The sequence below is a fragment of the Neodiprion lecontei genome, chromosome 1 (genome assembly GCF_021901455.1).
Source record: "Neodiprion lecontei isolate iyNeoLeco1 chromosome 1, iyNeoLeco1.1, whole genome shotgun sequence".
NCBI lineage: Eukaryota > Metazoa > Arthropoda > Insecta > Hymenoptera > Diprionidae > Neodiprion > Neodiprion lecontei.
Genome location: NC_060260.1, coordinates 6,670,791 through 6,693,971, shown reverse-complemented (window position 1 = coordinate 6,693,971; position 23,181 = coordinate 6,670,791). Strand labels below are relative to the sequence as shown.

Sequence of the window (23,181 nt, the reverse complement as noted above, 5' to 3'; positions counted from 1 at the left end):
ATTAAATCAAACTTTTAGCCGGTAATTATAAAACCAATTCATGATCCAGGTTTATTAAAAAAAATCATTTTCAAGGAATATGATAAAAAGTTGAACCAATTTATCTTGGAACCTGTCGTCGTTTTCTTTGAATCATTGAATATTACCAATGAAATTGTATAAGTTGTAAAAAAGGAAAAATTTTACCTAATGAAAAATTGTTTTCTCGAACATTGTTTACCAAATTAAGATACTTGACACACACACACACATACGTACGCACGCATGACGAATTATCCGGATTTGGCAATCTACGCTAAATATAAACGGTTTTTTCGTGCCATCGTTCCAATTTCAAAGTTCCTCCACGTGCGGATGCGGAAACATTAATGAGAGAACTAATGTGTATCTATGCGCATGGACACTTGAGTGTTCAATAAAAATTTCTCAATATCCCGACTGAATGAAAATTTTCGTAGAAACGAGAATTTAGTGCCTTTCAAAAATTCTGATCTAAAAAGACTATCGAATGTATACATATATATATATATATATATATATATATATATATATATATATGTATAGTTTTTTTTTTTTGTAAATCTTCTTACCGATCGACCACCACGTCAGACGTTGCCCGAAACTTATAAATATGCTCTATCATAAACAGTTAAAATTATATCACGTACGTTTAATTTTTCCGTGAGTTTGAAATCCTATCGCGGTAAAAATAACTTTTACTTACCGCTTTTATCACACGATTTTCTTCATGGGTATGAAATTTTTTATAGAAATATTTTGACAGTCTTGAACAGTCTGCGAAGCTTTTGTAGTACACTTGATCAAAGTTAGTCGAAAACTGGAATGCTTTCAAATTTGCGGAATAATTAATGGCCAGCTCGTGTTTTACATTAGCAAATAAATTATAAGAATGTTGTAAAACACCTGTGATTCTTTAGCTATCTTCTCTTGACGTCAAACAAAGATAACGGTTACACGACAGTTGTCTTGTGACGCAAATTAACGAAGATAGTAATAATAATTTAAATCGTATCATCTGTTTCAACACGAATTCACAAGCACTCTAATTACCATCGTCAGACTCGTAAGCAAATTCATTCTGCTATTAGTAATTGTTAGTAATTGTTAGTAATTTAATAGTGATAATTATTATTATTTCATAGAATTATAATAATTATTATTTTTACCTCACGGTATGTCACAATGTAGAAATCTTGGTTTTTTTTCTACGAAAATAATTTTGAAAAATGTGTGAATGACGAAAAATCATTTCCCATGATGCATTGCAAGTAATCACTGGAAGTGGTTATTTATTGACTTTCTTCGTTGGTGATAAAAGGCACTTGCGGATTTTACATGTTCTCGACATTCTTTACCTAGTTGAATCACTGTTAGGTACAATATGTATTTAAGGATTATCAGAATTATACGATTCGTTATTGTAAAACGTTTTATGCGTCATTCGAATAAATCGTCACAGATTTTACGATACGATTTTCTGATAGGCGTAATCTTTCCAAACCGTGTATACAGTATACACATATTTTTCGTTTTCTGTATGTTCAAGTATATCACGCGTTTATGGCAGGTGTATTTTTATTTACCATTTTCTTGCAAGAATGCACAAATTTATGAAGATGAAAAAAATTTTAGAATGTAAAACACGTAATTTTACTTAATAATACCCTCTGAAAATGGATGATATTCGTGTAATAATCCTGATTTTTATTTTCTTTCAATATTTATTCAGCAAATTTGTTCTTAAATTCCTTGCTTGTCATCATTTGATTTGTTACAGGATTATATTAAAGAGTTCAAGTTAATAAGTAATAAATATACGCGACGATCTCTCGCAAATAAATAATTTATATACATTAACAGGAGTTCTGATTTCCGGTATAATAAAAGACGAAAAAATTGGTTTATTTTCTTTGTAACTTTGTTTTTTAATCATGTTTTGGCTCCGCGTTTTTATAATGTTTTTTTTTTTTAAATAAAAAAATTTTCACTAATTTTATTTACACCAACGATAGTGAACACAATTAAACAACATTCTTATTATTTTTAATAATCGAATAGAAATAAACTTGTGAGCAACTTCGAATATTAATAAGTTATAAGATATTCAACAATCCAAGGAAACGTTTTACATGATCAAGACGTTGAAAATTATTCTACTCTGGACTTTTCTTTATCCGATCGGAAGTTTTTTAGTTGTTTCCGTCACTCGCAGACGAAAAACATTGAAAAAAATCTTACATACCGCGGCATACTTATAACGTGAAAATTTAATCACCGATCAATATTATTATTCCGTTGCAATAATACCGTGCCTAAAAAAATATATTTTCATTCGCTCTCGAGGTAACTTAAAATAAGCCCGAAACATTGAAACCGGTCAACAAACATCAAGGTTCTATCATTTCGAACGTTTTAATTATAAAACCTTTCCATATATCGTTTATATATTATCGTTAACTTGAATTATTTGAACTTGTACGCGAATGGTTTTACTCGTCTTCGCTGTCATTGGCGCAACAAATAACATTACTGGAGATTATTCGCACGGGTTTTCCTCTTTTCGAAACGTTTAATATCGACTCATCCTTGAAGCGCATAAATATTGATCCGACGTATTTACGTATCACGAAAAATTTAACACGTTTTCCAAAAATATACCGTTCGTTGTTATAAAAGATCAGCGCGTGGCGTTCCGGCATCTAGGCTTACATATATATATATAACAAATCGGTATATGGGTCGAAAAACATTGAGGGATTGGGAGTAAGGCGTGACTAAAAAGGGGGACATCTAAACTAAAGCTTCGGAGCTCGCAAATCAGAAACATTGGCCTGAAACGACGTTAATTGCATGGCATAATTCCCGTCTATCATTAAACGCATATCAAGCACGCATGCCGATAAAGTTTAGCGTGTCTGTGTGTGCGAATGTTTACTTGCTCCAAAATGCTCTGAGATCCGCTTCAAATCTGTTTTACGAGGCTGAAGTTAGTTACGTTAACGTATCGAAACGTTAAGGTGGGGAAAAAAATCACTGTTTTGTCATTTTGTAATTTTTTAGTGACTTTGAAGCGGTTAAATTTTGAAGATAATACGAATTACTTTTGCCTTATTATAATTTATTGCATTTCAGAGATTTCTAAAATTACGAAATAACCGCTTTTCCGAAACGTTAATCGTTACAATCGCGTCACTAACTTCACCCTCGTTCGGATTTTTTTATATCTATTCGCATCCCTCGCGTCCTGAAATACGCGATATTTAGAAATCTTGAAGTTATTCTGAAATTGGCTCCACTATTGTAAGTCTCTAAACATGTCGACGGTTGACGAGCGAAATACTTTGCAGGGTTCTTCAAAAGATCGATTGTTTATTTCGAGAAAATATACATGATAATATATACACAGGTTAGATATAATTCACGTTTGAGTTTTGTTTACTTGCCTACTTGTTTCATTCTTGAAGAACATACGATTGTACTTTGACAGTGATTTATATCACATGCGGAGGGAACGATTCGTTTCAGAGTATAAACTTTTATTCGTCGTAGCTATGTAATCATCGATTCGAAACACGGTTTTTTCCAAAGTCCGGAGTAACTCTACAGGTATAAAACTTTTTTACGTAAGGAGCGAAATAAATTTTTTTAAAACATAGTATACAATACAATAATTTATATGATACAAGTTAAATTTGACAAATGGGAAAAATATGTATGGGTGATTTCATAGAAAGTAATTTCATAATTCAATTATTATCCAGTCAATTTTTAATAGTTCAGTTAATTCTCATTAATTAATTCACAAACCTATCGACACGTTAGTTCAAAGAATTATTTCTCCGTCGGTCAAGAAGACTTAAATTTCTCTTGAACTCGGAAAATTTTAACGGATTCATTTTCTTCGTAGCGCAGCAGTTGTTCTTTGAATAAAACAAAAAAACAAATTTCTTTAAAACGCTATATTTTTTCGACTAGTTCCAATTTTTCTCACGATAGTTACAACGATCAAACATAAAACCTTCGTGTAAAATACTTTTCTGTCAAAGTTCTGTTCTTTTCTTCGTTCAACAAATATAATTCTTTACAACATGCTTTTCCAACGATTTATACAGTCAAGATATTGAGAAATAGGACAGCTTTGTTACGGCCGTATGAAAAATTCTAATCTAATTAATTCATACGCGTTCCCGATTTTCATTCGACGATTTTGAGTAATAAAAAATGAAACGATATGAAATGAAATGAAACTAAAACAAAAAGAAATAAACAATCGTAAAATAACGAGAACGCACGCGTAAACCTAGATCTACCCATTCTGTAAACTATTATAAAAGCTTGCACGTACGTACACGAATACATATATCGTAAACAAAAGTAAATTCCATCCGGACGTTAAATCATACGAGAGTGACGTGTATTAGGTAGTTGCGGGAATCTAGGTTGAAAAAAAATTGGGAATGTAAGACACGCACGGGGCATCAGCAGCTAAGTAACGAGCTTTCGGCGGGGCGCAGGGCGGATATTGAAAGCTCGGTTATGGGTGCAGCAGAGCCAGCTGTCGTTCACCTGGTTCGCCGGCTTTCCGACCTAGCCCAACCAGCGGAAAACCGCCGGGATGGCTCGAAAGAGATCAATACTAAGTAGTTCCCTCTGGAAAGCGGGTGTTCTCCTCGTGACGTCACTGATAGGCTCCGTATGACACACCTGGAGACGATCATCCGGTGTGCGTGTGTGGGTGTGTTTGTGCGAAGTGATTTCGTCCCGAAGCAAGCGAGTCACGCCATGGTCAAATCGTTGATCGATTACGCAGCTTTAATTTTTTTTTTTTTTTGTTGCCCTGATTCTTTCCGTGTATTTCGGTTTCTGAGAACGCAGAATTTACGAATGAAATCATGATTATACGACAACATGTTATATTGGCTCAAGTTTTTATGTTATTACTATTACCATATTATAATGCAAACATGATTTTATCCGGGAGTTCTCAATAAACACTAAAATTTAGGGAAAATGTAAGGACAAAGAAAAAAAAAAAAGAAAATGGTCTTGTCAAGTTGTTTAGTATTATTTTATTTTATTTTTTTTTTTTCAATTTTTTTACAAACTTTAGATATTAAAAAGAATCCAACTTTACCTTTAAATATTACTATTTTGAGTCGTGAATATATATGAAAATGTCGATGAAATAAATGATTAGAATCGTTGACATCAAATCTTACTAACTTTTGATTACTGACGAAAATTCGAGACCATTTAAATATTAAGGGCAACAAAACCACTGTCGACAAGTTTTATCGAATGAACGATATTCCGAACCTTCTTCTGATATTATCGACCGGTTATGCACGAATGCAGAGAAATTTCTGTACAATTGTCGTTGCCTTCTTTTTCTTTTTTTTTTATTTTTATCACTATTCTGAATTATATTGTTCTGGGGAAAAAATGATAATTTTTTTTCTAACTGTATAATTCTTGACAATGCTCTTGCGGACAATATTTTTTTTTTTTCATAACTATTGCAATAATTTAATGTTGGCGCAACAGTAAATTTATTTCGAGGCTTTATCGAATGGAGAAAAAAAAAACATGTAGTAAAACAATCTGATTCAACGCTGCGAAATAACGAGAAAATTTCGTATCAACATCTATAATCATACAAACTAGTTACTCCTATCACCATTACCTTGTAATTTCAACAATATTTAAAACCGTTACCGCTACGATTTACAATTGTACTAGAATTTTTCATCAGCTACTAACTTTGAAACAAAAAAAAAAAAAAAAAATAAAAACAAAAAAAAAATGAAACTTTTCTCAGCTTACATACCTTCAGAAAATTTATGATAAATGAAGTTTATGCACGCGACTAAATAAACTTTGCGCAAATAATTTTATCTCGAATACCTGCAGTAAAAGAGTCGTTCGATTGGTAAAGGTCATTTTTTTTATCTCTTCTCGTTTCGAGTGGAATTGAAAAAAAAAAGAAAAAACAATCCTTTACGATCGTCCGAAAAACACGGTAGGTCGACGTATGTCAGGAGTATTCTCTAAATAAAACCGGTTGATGTGTGCAACCGTTTCTCAGATTTCGACGGAAAAGATTAAGCTTTATTACTTTTCCTGCTGCGCTTTGAACGGCGTTTATTTCTGCAGACGCGCGCTCTACGCCTTTTGACTTATTTAGAAGGTGCTTTATAATTCCCGTTATGGATTTACACTGCGACAATTTGGTCGTTCAATTTTACATTTATCGATTTTTTCTCTGGTTAAATTTATTTGTATGCAATATATTTGTAACTGATACACGGTTTGACTTTTCAGTTTTTATTAATTGGCCACGCAATATTTTTTAGAGAGTTTCTTTTCCTTACACTGAGAAAAATTTCATTTGTTACAATAACTAGAAAAATTGAGTGGAACAGGTATCTTTAAAAAAAACTGTTTGAATATTGTTGAAAATACGAAAAACGAGGTACGCGTATCCGTTTTGCGCTATCGTCGATCCTTTTTTGGTAATTGCAACGAAAAATCAGTTTCTGAGGTTTACTCTAATTTTTTAGTTTAATAAGGCTTTGACGTCAATTTATTGTTGTACAAGCATTAAATTTTCGCAACAGTTACAAGAAAATCTAGTAACGATGATCGTAATGAGAAAGAATAGTAAGAGATACTAGACTTTCCGGTAACAGCTGCAAAAATAATTTTCATTTTGTACGTAGAACTATATTTTTCGATTGTGGTAAAGAATGAAAATAGCTAAGGACGGAGCTTAAGCGGAACTAAAAATTTCTCTCAGCGTACAATTGTATTTTTATCATTTCATTTCATTTGTAAGAAATTTCAACATTCAAAATCTAGTATAGGTACGTTTCAAAGGCGTATTCGATTACAATTTGATTCACTAAAAAACCACCGAGAATATTGAAAGAAACGTTTTTCAACGTTTTTCAACGTTTGTTAAGTTCTATTTCAAATCACAATTCGTCCTAGCTGCTGCTAGATTGTTAATAATGAGAATCTCGGAGACGAGTTGAAAAATATGGATTTAAAGATCATGCCTCCAGCGTTTTTGCGTATCTGACATGAATCGGAGCATATAATCGTATACTTGTTGAATCGTGTAAAACAATATTGATCGAAATCAGATCGAAGCTAAAATACGACGCTTCGAAAACATACGTACAGATAACCTGAAAATCTTTTTGCAATGAATCCCCCTAAAAAATTATGAATAATAAATACACCGCTGAAGCAGGTTATAAATATCCAATATAAAATATATTCAGTCTGTCGGCCGGAAGTTTTGTAAAAGCGAATTGCATGATTCTGTTAGAAGAAACTATGCGGATGTTGTTAGGGAATTCCTCTCTTTTCCACGGAACTCTACAAATGAGTCAGATATCTATTATTCGTCGTTGGAACAGCGCGTACAGCGGATTAAGTAAGAATCCTTATACATAATGCATACAACACAAAATTTTCAACCAACGCGCCGTAGCTATTATTAAAGTTTATACAATTTTACTACCGATTCTTTTCTATTCCGATTCGCAATCTCTTCACGTCCATTATCGTCTTCTTCTCTCTCTCTCTCTCTCTCTCTCTCTCTCTCTCTCTCTCTCTTAAAACATTAAACAAAATCTTCCGCGTATTCCTCGCTGCATTCAGAATGCTCGTAATTTCCTTCCCTCCTTTTGTTTTTTTTTTTTACACTTATATACCCATGCATGAACAATTTATCGTTTTTATTTATCCTTTTCGTCTTTTTCTCCCATTCTTTGTTTTTCTTTCCTCGTTAGTTTCCGTTTCGCCGGGCAACCACCTCTTCGTGTTTACTTCTCGGATATTGGATTCTCATTATATACATATATACATATATATGTGTATATATCGTTATGTATGTATATATATATAAGGAGGATATTGCGTTTTTCCGAATTAACCCAACGCCGCCGCTCCCATAATCTTTCATGGAATATCGCAGTTGGCAATTGCCCCACGAGCCTCGAAACGCCCACGCTGCTTCACACGTATCGTAAACAATTTCATATTTTAACCATTTATACATCCTCCCCCTCCCCCCCTCTCTCTCTCTCTCTCTCTCTCGCTCTTTCTCTCTGCCATCCTGTCGATGCTTGCGGTATAATACCGGACGTTGCTTTTCCGCAGCTTCAGTTCTCCCTGGATCTTACAAGAGTCAATTTCATCCCCCTTTTTCCCTGCGCTTCAGAGCCAGTCTCGATCGTTGTACTTGGTATATCACCGACGAAAAACTCTGTCTCATCAATTTAGTAGACGATTATTATCGTTGATTATCGCGAAGGGTGCGCGAAGAACGATTTTTATTTTCGTATCTTTGAACAATATCTTTCTTTATCGACGGTATATTCATTGCGAAGAATAAGAAACTGAGAAAAGCTTCGACTTTTTTTTTTTAATCGCTCGTCGTTGCTTGATTGGTTGTTAATAAATTTATCACGTGAATTACACTAAATGAGTGCGGCATATATTCTTTAATTAAACCGTTGTGTTGTCGACTGCATAAGCGATTCACATATATATATATTGTATATATACGTCAAGGTTTCAACATGCAACCAAAGAAGCAAAAAAATGGAGTCACGGTCGCTAAAGAGCCCAAACTTGCGATAATCGCAAAGTCTTTGGTATCTACTGAGAAAAGGTGAGAGTTTCATGCTGTAATATACGCGATCTTAATGGCAATTGAGACATCAGACAGATTTCGATATTTCTACGCGCTGCGAACTGCTTTTAACTGTACAGCTGTGAATCAAACTTGAATGCATATGTATACATAGTCATACGCATCATTTATAACTCGGCATGTGACAAATGTGTCCCGGAATAGCGAATATTCGTTTCAATCTATATTATATCTTTATTGTCGATTACTGCAACGACCCGAGCGATTAATATAATGTGCGTCAGAAAAAGAGAGGGGACAAAAAAAAAACTATAATCAAATTAAGAAACTAAAACAGAAATGGAATCAAAAGATGTTGCATTCGTATCCATAGATATAGATACATTCTGACATAGTGGTAAATACCACGTATGTGTTTATTAAAATTAAAACTTGATTTCCGAAGATCAAAGGTGCTTAATTAACTTATCCTGGAAAAAGGCAAGTATTTAAAATTCTCCTGGCGGTATAATTTTTTTCGACGTGAAGAATTAACATTCGTAGATAATTATTGCAAAACTTCCGATCTCAGTTTGCTTTTTTTGTTCACTTTATTTTTTCTTCTTTCACGTTGTTGAAAGGATGCAAGAAATATTGCGCCGCTAAACTAAACGCAACAACGTATCGCTTATTTACGCTTGTTTACAAGTATAATCAGCTGACATTGGCGTATTAATATAGATATTATTATACAACTGTTGAGTGATTAGGTTCAATTGTTACTTTGTAATTGGTATAACGAATATATGTAAATTGTATATTCGTTTTTTGAGTAAACAGTTGTAAATTTTTCAACGTCCTTATTACGTACCTTTATACACTCGGTTTTCCGACCTTCGTCGCATCTCTAAATACACTCGTGTTGCAATATTGTTAAAAATCTTCGAAAATAGAGGGAAAAAAAAACGATGTTTACTTTTCGTCACGCAAATATATTAGTGGCGTATATACGTGGAGTATAAATACGTGTTTGAAAAAATAAATTATCTGACGGTGGGTCTATAATATTAAGAACGAAAAAACAAATCGTTGAAAATAAATATTCTGTTGTGCATGGTTATTCTCTTGAATAAAGTTATTTCTTATATACAAGCAGAAACTTAAAGATTAATTATTTATTTTACTCACCATGAAAAAAAAAGGAATTTTTATTTTCTTACAAGAAATGCACTTCGTCAGCCAATAACTCTTGGTTGATGAACAAAATATCTGTCAAATGTGTGATTTATCGGTGATGTATTATGTTTATTATTCTGCAACGATTCCGAATCAGATTGTAATTAATACTCAAGAAACGAGATTTTGAATCACTCTATAAATCCGAAATTCAGTAAAAACGCTAATAATAAAAAATACAACTATACTAATTATATGTAATTACATAAATGTATAATAATCAATATTACATCAAGAACGAGTTTGACGAAGAATCAATAACGAAATATTGAAACGACAACCTTATTTGAAAGAAGATGCTACGCATTTAGTTATTAGACGCGTGACAGCACCAGGCTGAAGTTGGTAACTTTAACGTAACGAAACGTTTGGGCAAAAATCATTAAAAAATCATTAATGCTTAATTTTAGAATGACCTATATAGAGTTGGCTTTTCGAAATATGAGTGTATTTTATTTATGAAGGTTTAATAAATTTCAGACAGTCCTAAAGGTGCGAGGTAACGATCCTTCGTAAACATACATTGTTACAGTAACGCTACTAAATTCCACCTCATGTGAACGCACGATTATTTTCTATCGCCGCGCACAGCTTTACATATTTTCACGTAATTGTAGGAGATACAAAAGCATCGGGTGGGGGTAAAAATGCTGTAAGATTAAAAGATACGAGGGTCACAATATCGAATTTTTAAAGTTGCTCAAATGTACTTCATAGAATTTGAAAAAAAAAAATTTAGAAAATCAAAATGCAAAATCAACGAAATAGGAAAGAATCGGAGATGTTTAATTCAGAGAATTATATACCTCACCTTTCTCAATTCACACTTTTCTATTTATTTCTAGTTTCTTATTATTAATTTCAAAATTCTTCTAAATAGATATTAGTGCTTCGGAAAATTCTACACCGCGACCTCTGCTTTCCATAAACCCTGCATCTTTATCTCCAGGTGGGGATAAAAATATAGGAAAATCCAAAAATCAAAGTGCTCCGACATCGAATTTTTAAAGAAGACAAAACTCGATATTCAGAATTTAAAAATGGTGAAAGTCAAAGTATGAAGAAGTAAAAAATCAGAAACGTCAGAACATAGAATGCCAAACTATATAATAGAATCGTCAAAATTCCTCTGAATAATATATTTGATTTTGCTGTAGCATGTTTTTTTTTACCTTTCTATACTTTGTCTTTCTTGTATTTCGACCTTACTGTGTTTTCAATTTCTTGTACATACTTAAAATTTCCAAATTTTGAAATTCTAGAAACAAGATTTAAGCGTATATAAAAATTCCGTTTTTCGTACGCTTAGACAAATTTTTAGTTCCGGTTACCGCTCAGTCCTTAACTATTTTCATTTGTACCACAATCAAAAAATATAGTTCTAGATAGAAAATGAAAATTACTTTTCTAGCTGTTACCAGAAACTCTATTATCCGTTACTATTCTTTCTCATTACGATCACCGTTGCTATATTTTCTTGCAACTGTTGCGAAGATTTAACGGTTGTCCAACAATAAATTGACGTTGAAGCCTTATTTAACTAAAAAAGTAGATTAAACCTGAGAAACTGATTTTGCGTTGCAATTACCAAAAAAGGATCGACGATAGCGCAAAACGGTTACGCGTACCTCGTTTCTCGTAATCCCAACAATATTCAAACAGTTTGTTTTTAACGATGCCTGTTTCACTAAATTTTTCTAGTTACTGTAACAAATGAAATTTTTCTCAATGTACCCTTCCGTCAATCGGCAATTTTAGTTTTTTCACCCCCTACCCCCACCCCCCACCCCCCACCCTTACCCCCACACAAAAGCGCCGTCGCGTCGGTCTTTCATCCTGTTTTGGTTCAGTGCGATTCGGCGTCGCGTCTGACTAGCACGGACTTCTACTACTGTCGTCCAGACCGAGCGAAGGAAAGAAGGCGTCGAGAGTCGAGCGAATATTGCGGGTTCTTCGAAGTAGTCAGTGCGCCGTTACGCGTCAGCCAAGCAGCGACACTAGAAGCGGGACAGGTGCTTTCATTCCTCGCCTTGAACTCATCCGAATCGAATTGCTTTTCGAGATTCTTTTCCTTTTTGTCATCATTCTTTCTTTTGTTCCATTTACGCTGATTTCGAATCCCGGATCCACAAGTGCAACGGAAACGTTTTCAAATAAATAAGCGATCTTATCACGTATCAGCTGCCTGCCGTGATTTGTGTCTCTGTGCGTGTGTGTGTGTGTTTTTTTTTTTTTATTTTCTTTGAAACAACAACAAACAGCTGCGTTTCGATTTGTAAACTAGGAGGAGGCGGATCCGCTGTTTCAGACTGAAAAAAAAAAAGAAAACAGAATCGTCATGGTTATGATCGACATTATCGACGACGAGGATCGGTACGTTGATTTTAATAACGTTTCGCATCGGTTGTCTGATTTCTTTTATTTTTATTTATCTATCGATTTCTTTCCGTTCTGGATCAGAAACCTTTCGCGTGTTTTACGATTTATTTATTTTTCCTTCCCGGGGGAAAATAAAAAGTAACCGTTGTGCAACGAGGAAGTGAACGAGAATCTCACACGATTATTCAGCGTTTAATGTCGATTTAATTAGAATAATCGATCACGTATTCATTATCATATCCTGTGCTGCTGCTGCTGCTGCTGCTGCTGCTACTGCACTCGAAAAGCAGCGTTACGACACCTGAATTCAGCTAACGATTTGCGTGTTCAGGGGTTGTGACTACTGAATTCATTCGAACCTCGAGCACACGATATTATTGCATTCGTATCGCGTGCTTGCAAATCACTTTCGCGCTTTCGATTATATTCGCAAACGTAATACGATCATTTTCAACGTGACGTTTATTATTGTTTTATAACCCCTGTGCAGGTTTCATCAACGTAATTGAATCTGCTCGCGGTATAAATAGTGAAATTGAAATATTAAACAAAGCGTAACGACGATGATTCTTTGCCTCCTTTTTTTTCAATCTCCGTCAAACAAGTATTCCATTTTTTTTTTTTTTGTTTTGTTGCTGCTATTTTAGTATTATACACGAATATCAATGCTTCGCAAATTGTTTCATACTTTGCGTGGGACGAAAATTTGATACATTTAAGTACGGTTTTCGCTCATCGTCCAGAAATATAGGTATAATGCTTTACGTTTTGCACTTGTCACCGATCGTTGACCTCGCCGAGTGGCAAGTCTCGCGGCGTATAAAACTCACCCCATCCTCTCGTACCTCACACTTACCCTCTTTTAACTTTTAACACGCATAAGAGGCCCCTCCGAAGGGTTCTTCTTTCGCGATTTAAGTTTCGTTTCGGGGTCGACAGTTTTGTCCTCCTGCACAATTCGATTTTTCCCATCAAATACTAATATACTATACCGACGAGTAATATCGTACATTTGATTTTTTGTTGCTTGAATCTCAAAAGAGATTTTGTAAATAATGCAATCGTGAAATGGGCTCACTCGATAAAGTAAATTGTACAATTATGTAAGCGGAAAAATGAAAAAAGAAGTGATGTGAAATTTTGGAGGGGTTTTTTTTTTTTCTTTTTCTCTCTTCGTTCGAGACTTTCGAGTTTTCATATTTTTTTTAATTTTCGTCTATTTTTCTCAGATGTACGATGAATAAATTACCAGACGACATGAAAAAAAAAAGGGAGAGAAAAGCTGCGCATATAACGCAGCGAGCTTTGAAAATTGTTTAGCTATTGAAAGCCCACGTGGTCGCCGCGTTTTGCTGAAGGTCGAAGCAAGCCCTCAAGTGTTGCGTTGATATACCTTATCCAGCCGCAGCTAATGTACATACCTATTCTATATCTAGACGTGTATCATACCCGCCTATTATTCTCTGACTCGTGTAAATATTTGCAACTTTCTTGTGTGGCGTCAGAATGATGACAAAGAGGGGAAAAAAACGAATTAGGTCAAAATGCAACTAGAACGCGATCTTGTATTATTATACCTAAATTGTTTAACCGTGGAATCTTTTTAATGGTATTGAACTTGCGATTTCATTTATCATTTTTGTAACAGATGAACTTTCATTGAAATTTTCGCAATCGCGATGAGGAAAAATTTTCCCGTCGACAGGGACAATCTTACCGTGAAACCAGAAAATAAACAAAGCCTGCCGTATTTTAATTATAATGTACGAAAGATTTGATTCACGCAATCGCCTTTTCTCTACGGTTTTATTTCCTCGTACAAGAAGCAATATTTCTCTTTCTATGTATCTTCGCGCGAAATTTTTATTGCAAACTGCAGATCGTTGAGTCACTCGACATGCATGTTTAGATATTGTATAATTATGCCTAGCTATGATACGTGCATTGCAATATCTAAAATTACCACTCGGTATGCTAATTTTCGTTATATATATACATACGTGTAGTGTATTGCGTATACAAAATGAAACTGCAGTCTATTTTTATCACATTACGTGAATAATTTTTTTTGAACTTATATCCGCTGTGAGATATTTCCAGATAGTATTACAAGTATAAGAAATCTTTTTTTTTTTTATCTGTGCTTATATATAAGCAGGTGAAATGTTGATAATTTCGATGAAAATTTTCGTAAATTTCAATCTGGGATCATTATTATAAAATAATAAACCATCGATGATAAGATGTGGATTTTTTTTTACTTTTCAACCGACGAAAATCTTATCCCTCCATATTATTTGACATTATAATTTATTCATTATGTACATGTACGTAAATGGAATTTTCTATTCAAGGTACGAGCGTCTTTTGCGACGGGCGAAGACCGAGGATTTAACGGAGGTATCGGGAATTGGCTGCCTTTACCAAAGCGGTGTCGATCGTCAGGGTCGTCCGGTTGTTGTGTTCGTCGGGAAATGGTTTCCCTTCAATAAAATCAATCTCGACAAGGTGAGTGGAGCCAGGAAAAATAAGGAAAAATAGAAATAGAAAATGATGAAACAAGTATTGAATGACAAGTAATTTCATTCGTTTCTTTGTTTCATCTATTTTTTATATCGTGTGCGTGTGCGAGAGTCTGTGATAATCTGCAAACCGGAAACTCATACATACGTCATATCTTCCGCGTTATTTTTTTACCGGACCGGATGCAGTGATCCTCGTCATCGCGCGTCGCCGGGAACTACGAGAATTATTTATATACGGCCATGGCGGCATCGGAGACGTAATATTTCTTTTTTTCACAAATTCCACCGCGAATACGGTATTCAATAGATTTTCATTCGCAAATTTGATGATTGGTTATTTCACCGACGATAAGTGGTCACGTGAACGGTATAAATCGTGGAGGTTTGGGGGTGGAATATTTTCTGTACAAACATATCGACAAAATCTGAACAATTTTCTTCTTCAACTTTTATTTCTTTGTTTGAATTACGTGAGAAAATAATAATGCTTGCTATTATACATATATTTCTCAGCATTACCCATATGTATGGAAAAAATGCCTTAATCTTGTATAAATTCCGTATCTCGGGTACATCATATCGCTACGAGTCTTTCAGGGTCTCACTTCCTTCGTTTTTTAGCGAAGAATCACGCGGACCAAAAATTTTTACGCGAAAGTTCCAAAAAATGGGGTGAAAAATTGATGTGTCTCGAGTCGAAAACGTAGGTTTGTTATTTTACGACAGGAAATTTTAATTCGCGTGGGGTGATTTTTCACCCCTCCGTTACCATTCTTGGGTCAAGTTTATTTATAATAATAACGATAAAAAGTTTTCGAAGAACAAACAAATGCACGAATTTCACATCACGATCATTATTATTCATAATAATACCACCCGTAATACATCTGCATACGTTTATTATTATTTTGTTTTTCTCGATTCCGTTATATTTGTATGAGTAATTCCGCATCCTTATATGTGCGATTTAACGTAACAGGAAACAAGTTAAAGGAAAAATGGTAAATTTCAGCTGCAAAGAAAAAGAAAATTTCAACCGAGCAGATGAAAAGATATTTGTGAAAAGTTGAATTACAAATTCGAAAAATGGAAGTCATTGAAAACCTTGAAGAAACTATTTTTATTTTTCTTTCCCTGTAACCTCATGGCAATATAATGCAACAATTTCTTCAATGTTAACAAATCGTAGCTCATCATTTTCGTTTGCGATTCAATAATCGAAAAATTTTTTCCGTTATGATATGAATTTCAAAAATTTTCACCCCACACGGAGAGAATGTAAAAAGAGGAGATTTCACTCAAAACTCCAGGCAAAAAGGGACACGTTCAGGGTTTCTGGTTAAAATAATAATAATAATAATAATAACAATACCCATGTCATTTATATTTTTTTCTACGAATGTATCTGACCTTACTCTGCACACACTGAGTTTCACCGATTCCACGCAGTAAATTTTCCATTTTACAAGGTAAAATATTTTACCCAAAAAACCTGATTTTGAGCGAAATTCGCTGTTTAAATTCTCTCTCCGTGCATCGGTTATAAACTAGCGTCAAAAATTCAAATTCCTCGGAGTTTTCTGAAAGCCCGAGATGCGGTGAATGCCCTCACCAAGCATTGCATTTCTGACGGTGCAGCGGTGCAACAGCAGCAGCAGCAGCAGCAAATTGCGACGAACCGAGTCGCAACTCCGTCCTTTTCTCTATCAGCTTTATATATCCCTCCTCCTTTCTCTCTCTCTCTCTCTCTCTCTCTCTCTCTCTCTCTCTCTCTCTCTCTCTATCTATCTCGCTCCCTCTCACTCTCTCTTCATACTCGTTCTCTCATTCTCCCTGATCGATAGAAACGCCAGAAATAACCCCAGACACGCTCCCTCGTGTTTGGCCGAACTCTAGGCGCAAGGCTTGGCCCTTCGGAATTGCGCTGTTGGGTGCCTATAACAATATAGCAAAATGCATATACATACCTTTGCATGTACATACCTGTATACGTATGTGCACATTATGCACACACACACACACATTATACAACATCTAAAGTACGTACAAATGTGCCTAGGATGGTAGGGTTGCTCCATGTCACGGCGAAACTAGGTCGTTGACGATCATTTCTCGCCTAGGTATGTATATGTATATATATATATATATATATATGTCGAGATATGTAACGTCTATATACCCGCACCTTGTATAGATCATGTACCCTGCGGCACACTTGAATCAACCTGAATACATTTTCAACGTGTTTGTATCTATTGTTAAACAAACCGTCGCTACGCGCCGTTCGAGCATGTGAAAAATTCAAGGATATAATCTGGGTCGCTTACCCCTCGTTTTTGAAAGGGAGGGAGGGGTGAAAAATTATAAGAGATGTAATTTTTGTTATTCGATTTCCCGATGAATTTCCAAACCACTATATGTATACGTTATCTGGGTTAACTGTACGGTGATGATAATAATATTAATTCATTTTTTATTTTATATATATATATATATATATATATATATATATATATATATATATATATATATATATATATATATATATATATATAATATACGATCTACGCTGCTTCTTGTTATTCGTGTATACTAATTTTTTTTTTTTTTTTGTAAACTTGAGTGTGTTTAACAACAGAATGTCCCTTTTGGAATTGTTCGTAATTGAGGCAATTTGAACTGGATGTGGTCGATTTATTTTAATTCTTCATTTTCTTATGTCCTTATTTTATTTCCAAGCCAAAGGTATACGTATATAATTAGTCTGGTCTCGTCTTCGATGACGTACGTTTTTTAATCGGGAGTTTTCGTGCGGTTTGGTACTTTTATTTCTTATTTTTATTTTATTTTATTTTATTTTCTCTATTTAAGCAACTGCGAGAGACTGAAATCAAGAAATTTATACAACTACATTCACCTCTTCAGTAAAGGATACAGTTATTATGACACCAATAATATGAATCACTAAATGGTCATTGACATACTTCCATCATTTTTACATACATGACAGTTATAAGTTCGTCTATCTCGGTCGAAATATATCCTATCGATAACTCAGGGGATTTTGCAAGCTAAACCAACCGACTTGGAAAATAATTAAAGAAAAAAACTTTATTGATAGTTTGGAAAAACTTTTTTTTCCCACATGATATTTTGCGGTCGATTATCGATTATATACTAATAATAATGGAAATGAAACTAATCGTTTGTGACAGAGTTATAATTAAGGACGATTAAAATATATCACAATACTGCGTAATATCTAGCTGCATAAAATATATCGCATAAATAAGCATTATTAATCATGCACTACTAGTAGCAAGCGATAAATCATCGGCTTGTATAACGTTAGGCTCGAGCTGTGACGTATAAATCTATTTTTTACGTTTTAAAAAACGGATTGTCACGTGTACCGATTTGTGATTTTGTTTTCATTTAACTCGAGGATTCTTATTTTTTAATTCAGAATTCGAAAACTCACTTTTTTTTCTTCAATTTCTGTGATAAGGTCGTATGTTTCCGTATAGAAGGGAACGATTGAAAAGATTTCGTGAGAAAAAAATACATGTACGTATATATATATATATATATATATATATATATATACATATATGGAAAAAAGGATGAATACAAATAAGCGAAATCATCGTTCTTAAGAGAATTCGTAATTTTTGTAATTTATGTTTCACCCAAGTCGATAATGATCGAAGTTTACTTATCTTTCGCATTACCTTTTATGTTTCAGGCCTTGTTGTATTTAATCCAGCTTCTGGATCCCATCGTTAAGGGAGATTACGTAATCGCTTACTTCCACACATTGACGACGAGCAATAATTATCCGGGACTCCATTGGCTGAGGGAAGTCTACAACGTGCTGCCCTACAAGTCAGTATAGATCACATTCGTACAAAGCTTGGCAGATTTTGCATGAAATATTTTATAAATCTGATACCTCGTGAAAATTTGACGAAGCGAATCCATTAAGGCTGGAAAAAAACTAACGTATCTTCGGAATCGTATTATATCGTATTATGATGTAGTAATAATTACAGCCATTCCGAAGTATTAGCAACGACTTGTGACACGAATTAAAATCGATGTAAACTTATGTTTCTCCCCTTTCGCTTGTCACTTGTGCAAATAAAAAATATTCAACGATACGTATGATAAAAATTGACACAGTTTCGCAAAATTCGCTTCACTGTTTGTAAAAATATTACGCATAACGTACTGCGTCTATTCCTGTATCACCGTTGTATCAAAGGTTTAAATAATATCTCTAATTCGTGTTACACGCGCTTCTGTGTTTCAGGTACAAAAAGAATCTGAAGCAATTCTACATAATTCATCCCACGTTCTGGACAAAGGTCAGTAAAGCTAAGAATAATGTGACAGTTTAATTATATTACGGTTATCCGCGGTTCATTTCCTCTTTTATTCGTCAATTAATATGCTATTATATTTCATACAATATAATTTACGTACAGCTTGCCTGATATAAAACTGGCGAACAATCGCGTCAATTAAAACATCCGTATACAGTTTACACGTTTTCACGATTACTTTTAAATTAATCATCCTCGTCGTTATCTTTACAATGTGTGTATCTACAATCCCCATTCTAATAACCTCACGTTGTACTTAATTGATACATCACACGCGGTTTGAGAATGGAAACAACGCACAATGCGCTCTGTGTATTCGTGTATGTATGTATGTGTATTTTACTGGATTCGTCATCTAACTTAATTAATCTTACCACACACACAGTCGAAAGTTCGCAGAACTTGTTTTGTTCGAAATTAACGTCTGCCGATCCGTGGCACGAAACAGCTGGTGTATAGTTGTGATACCAGCGGGAACTGCAAGGGTGATGAAAAACAATTTTCAACCTTACACGATATTTCAATCACCCCGGAACGCAAATGAAAACGGGATCAATCGTAAATCATCTTCAACACCTACCGATTCATCGGATTCGTCGTTAGGTGGAATTAATATTTCTCTTGCAAACTGTATGCGAAACAGAAAAAAACCAATGGAAAAAGAATGTGTTTGAAAAATTCAGTTCGAGGCTGTTGTTACCATATTTATCATTACAGATGAAACAGATTTGCGTTGGTTGTTAGCTGAGTTTGAATTAATAATTTACTTTGTCACTTTAGATCGACGAATAGAAAGTTTTGTTTCAACTCAATTATATGCGCATGTATTATGTCGCTGCGAGGATTTATTATTATTGTACAAACGTGTAACAAAGTAATACGATTCGTGTTTTTCTCTGTCCGTGCAGATTATGATACAATTTACAAACAATCTTTCCGTGATTATCAACGAATCAATTCCACTTGCGTATTCTGTATTTACGTAATTTTTTTTTTTTTCCTCATACTTGATGAGCAAAAAATTTATTTTATCGTCGTATAAAGTTGTCTGCAGACAGAAAAAAAGAGAGATAGATAGAGGATAACATTATTCTGCGACAACCTTGAACCGACCTGAGAATATTATTCATGATTCGCCATTCGTGCCGATCATATATTACAATGCTTGCATTTGCCTCGTTGCGAGAGACAACGAGATGTGGAAACGCAATAGGAAGTTCAGTTAATTGACTTAATTGAACGTTACATTGAATATTCACGTATATGTAATACAAACGCTAGCCAGCCTCCATAATATAATTCAAAACGCAGCCAATGATGCTTCATACGTGGTTTACAAAAACAAAAAGCTCAATTTCAAGCACAAATGTAACATCTATTTAATCTCATATTTTTTCTCCTTTTCATTTTTTCTTACCGTAATTGACTGACACAATGGTATTGCAATAATGGAGTCTTAATCCGATAGAAAGGGAAAAAAGCAAGTTATACATTTATTATTTTACCTGAAATCTCTGCCTAAGTTTGTTTATTATTTATCTATTTTTCCTCAGCGAAGTGATTAGCCTGTTTTTTTTTTTTTTTGGGAACTACTTGAATTAAAACAAGGTTTAGTCGATTTTTTTCAACTCCACATTCCGGGTCTTTTTTTTCTTTTTCTTTTCTCTTTAATTACTAAACTTCTCTCTATTTTGAATACAGTCTTTATTAATTTTCATTCGATATTGCAGATGATGACTTGGTGGTTCACAACCTTCATGGCGCCAGCGATTAAACAGAAGGTTCACAATCTGCCAGGCGTTGAATATCTTTACGAAGTTATGTCTCCCGATCAATTAGAAATACCAGCCTACATAACGGAATACGATATGACGGTAAGATAATTCGATCTGCCGATTAATTTTTAGAGTGGATATTTTTACCGCGTACATTTGGTACCCGTAAAACTTTATTTCGCCGGATTTTTCAGTTTTCTGTTTTTTAATTGTTTTCGGTTTTACCTATTGTGTTTCAGATAAACGGGCTGCGTTACTATCAGCCTGATTATACATCGCAATCGACAACGTAACTCGCAACACTCGCCGAGTCTCGTTTCAACTTGATAATCGTTATTTTTAATTTTCAAAAAGAAAAAAAACAAAAAAAAAGTATGAAAACCAGCGTTTTTAATAAACATATTTAGCATTAGTATAAAATATTCTAAATACGTATGGCGTATTCGACTAATGCTGGTTACGTGTATCGCTGACGAAAAAAAAAAAATGGGAGAGAAATTACGAAAAAAAAAAGAAAACAAAAAAACAGAAACATCAACAATGACGCTCCAGCGTTTCCACTACGCTTAGACAATGTAGACATGTAGATATACTATTACTATAATTAGATTATTAATTAATACATGTAAGGTGATACGATAGTGTGCTTAGGCGCGGTAAAATTTAATTGTTGAACATATTTGACCTTAGGTAAAGTGGAAAAAGAAAGAAGAATGAGGATGAAAAAAACAGACAAAAAAAAAAACATTTCATAATTATAGTAAATAGTTAAATTATCCCTTTCTAGATGAGAGACTGACGATTTTCATTTATCTGATTGACCGTAAGAAGAGAAAAATTGACGCGCGAAAAATGATTGTTTAAATGCGGCGCTCTGTCGACATAATATTACATTATTATATATTATATTATCTATAGTGTGAGAGGCGATGTGTTATTTTGGACGGTATAGATATAAATATTATGTAAAATTTAACGAAAAGAATCGGTAAGAGTTTTATTCGAATTACAGATATATATATATATATATATATAATACATAGGTATATATTTGAAATATTAGAAATTGCAATCACGAAATATTATAAATGATTATTATTATCAATTGCTATTCTTAGTATGACCATCCAAAAATCCAACGATGTGTTATTCGGGGAGAAGAGTTACTTGAAAGAAAAATCGAGTTGTTAGAAAACATTTTGAAAATGTATAGCCAGTTCACATTTGCTGCAGCAACACTTCGTCATAAAGTACCTAATTTTAACTAGTTATAAGTACGATACGTACGTAAGAAATTTAATTCGTACAAGTTGAACGAAAGAAAGATAGATTTTAAATTCTTGTTCGCTGACTTAGATTACGTCGATAAATTGTTTTGTTTTGCCATTTACTTTATGTTTTTTTTTTCTTGATTACTTTGATCTACAATATATCTAAACACGTTGCAGCTTGGCTGTGATAAAAAAAAAAGCATGGTAAAAGAACTCACATTCGAGGAAAGAGAAATGAAGAAAAAACAATTGCCTGCCAAAACACCAGTAATCAGTATTTACATTATATTTCATTACAATCAAGAACTAAATAAGTAAATGAATGGTAATAACGGTAAAAAAAAAACACTTCACGTGCAATGCGTAAATATGTACACGTGTGCGTACGATTGCATGTATATTTGACGTAAATCGATTACCCTCTTATTTTGACTGCCGGCTTCGACTCTCTCTATCTATTAATGGTGATATAGTTTAAATAGATCCTTCAATGTCAATATCACATAGATACGTACACTGTATAATGTGTAATTTTATCCGCATACATATAATATCAATATTTTCACATAACTATATTGGTTTATGTTAAACTAGATAAAAAAAAAAAGCCCCAAAAATCGGATAACGCGAGAGTAACATTTTTTACCCCCGAGTAAGTAATTGTTGATAAGAATAGAATCGAGTGATAGTTGTGAGAAAAAAATCGCTTACGAGCTCTTCTTGACAAGATTTCGGTGTTAGAAATTGTGCGAAAGAATGTATAATCATGCCGATCAGCATATAAATTCAATAGCTGTGTTTGAATTCAGAATCACTGAATAGAAAGGTGAAGTAATAAATCGTAAACGCTTCCCTTGCATCGCGTGAACTTTGTTGGTGCGATTAAAAATTTGCCATTTTGATATAATTTTTCTACATTTTTTCTTTTGTTGAAATCGATTATAT

The 23,181-nt window shown here is 33.9% G+C and overlaps 1 protein-coding gene across 1 annotated transcript in view; it reads left to right on the top strand.

Annotated features, from left to right (window-relative positions):
- The window catches only part of LOC107225163 (protein GDAP2 homolog), a 39,244-nt gene extending 16,358 nt beyond the window's left edge, over positions 1–22,886 (top strand). The window contains exons 8-12 of the mRNA XM_046739167.1: positions 14,635–14,788; positions 18,551–18,690; positions 19,118–19,172; positions 20,921–21,064; positions 21,205–22,886. Coding sequence (XP_046595123.1) covers positions 14,635–14,788; positions 18,551–18,690; positions 19,118–19,172; positions 20,921–21,064; positions 21,205–21,258 — 547 coding nt within the window. The 3' untranslated portion in view covers positions 21,259–22,886. The remainder of the gene's footprint in view (positions 1–14,634; positions 14,789–18,550; positions 18,691–19,117; positions 19,173–20,920; positions 21,065–21,204) is intronic.
- The last annotated feature ends 295 nt before the right edge of the window (positions 22,887–23,181 follow it).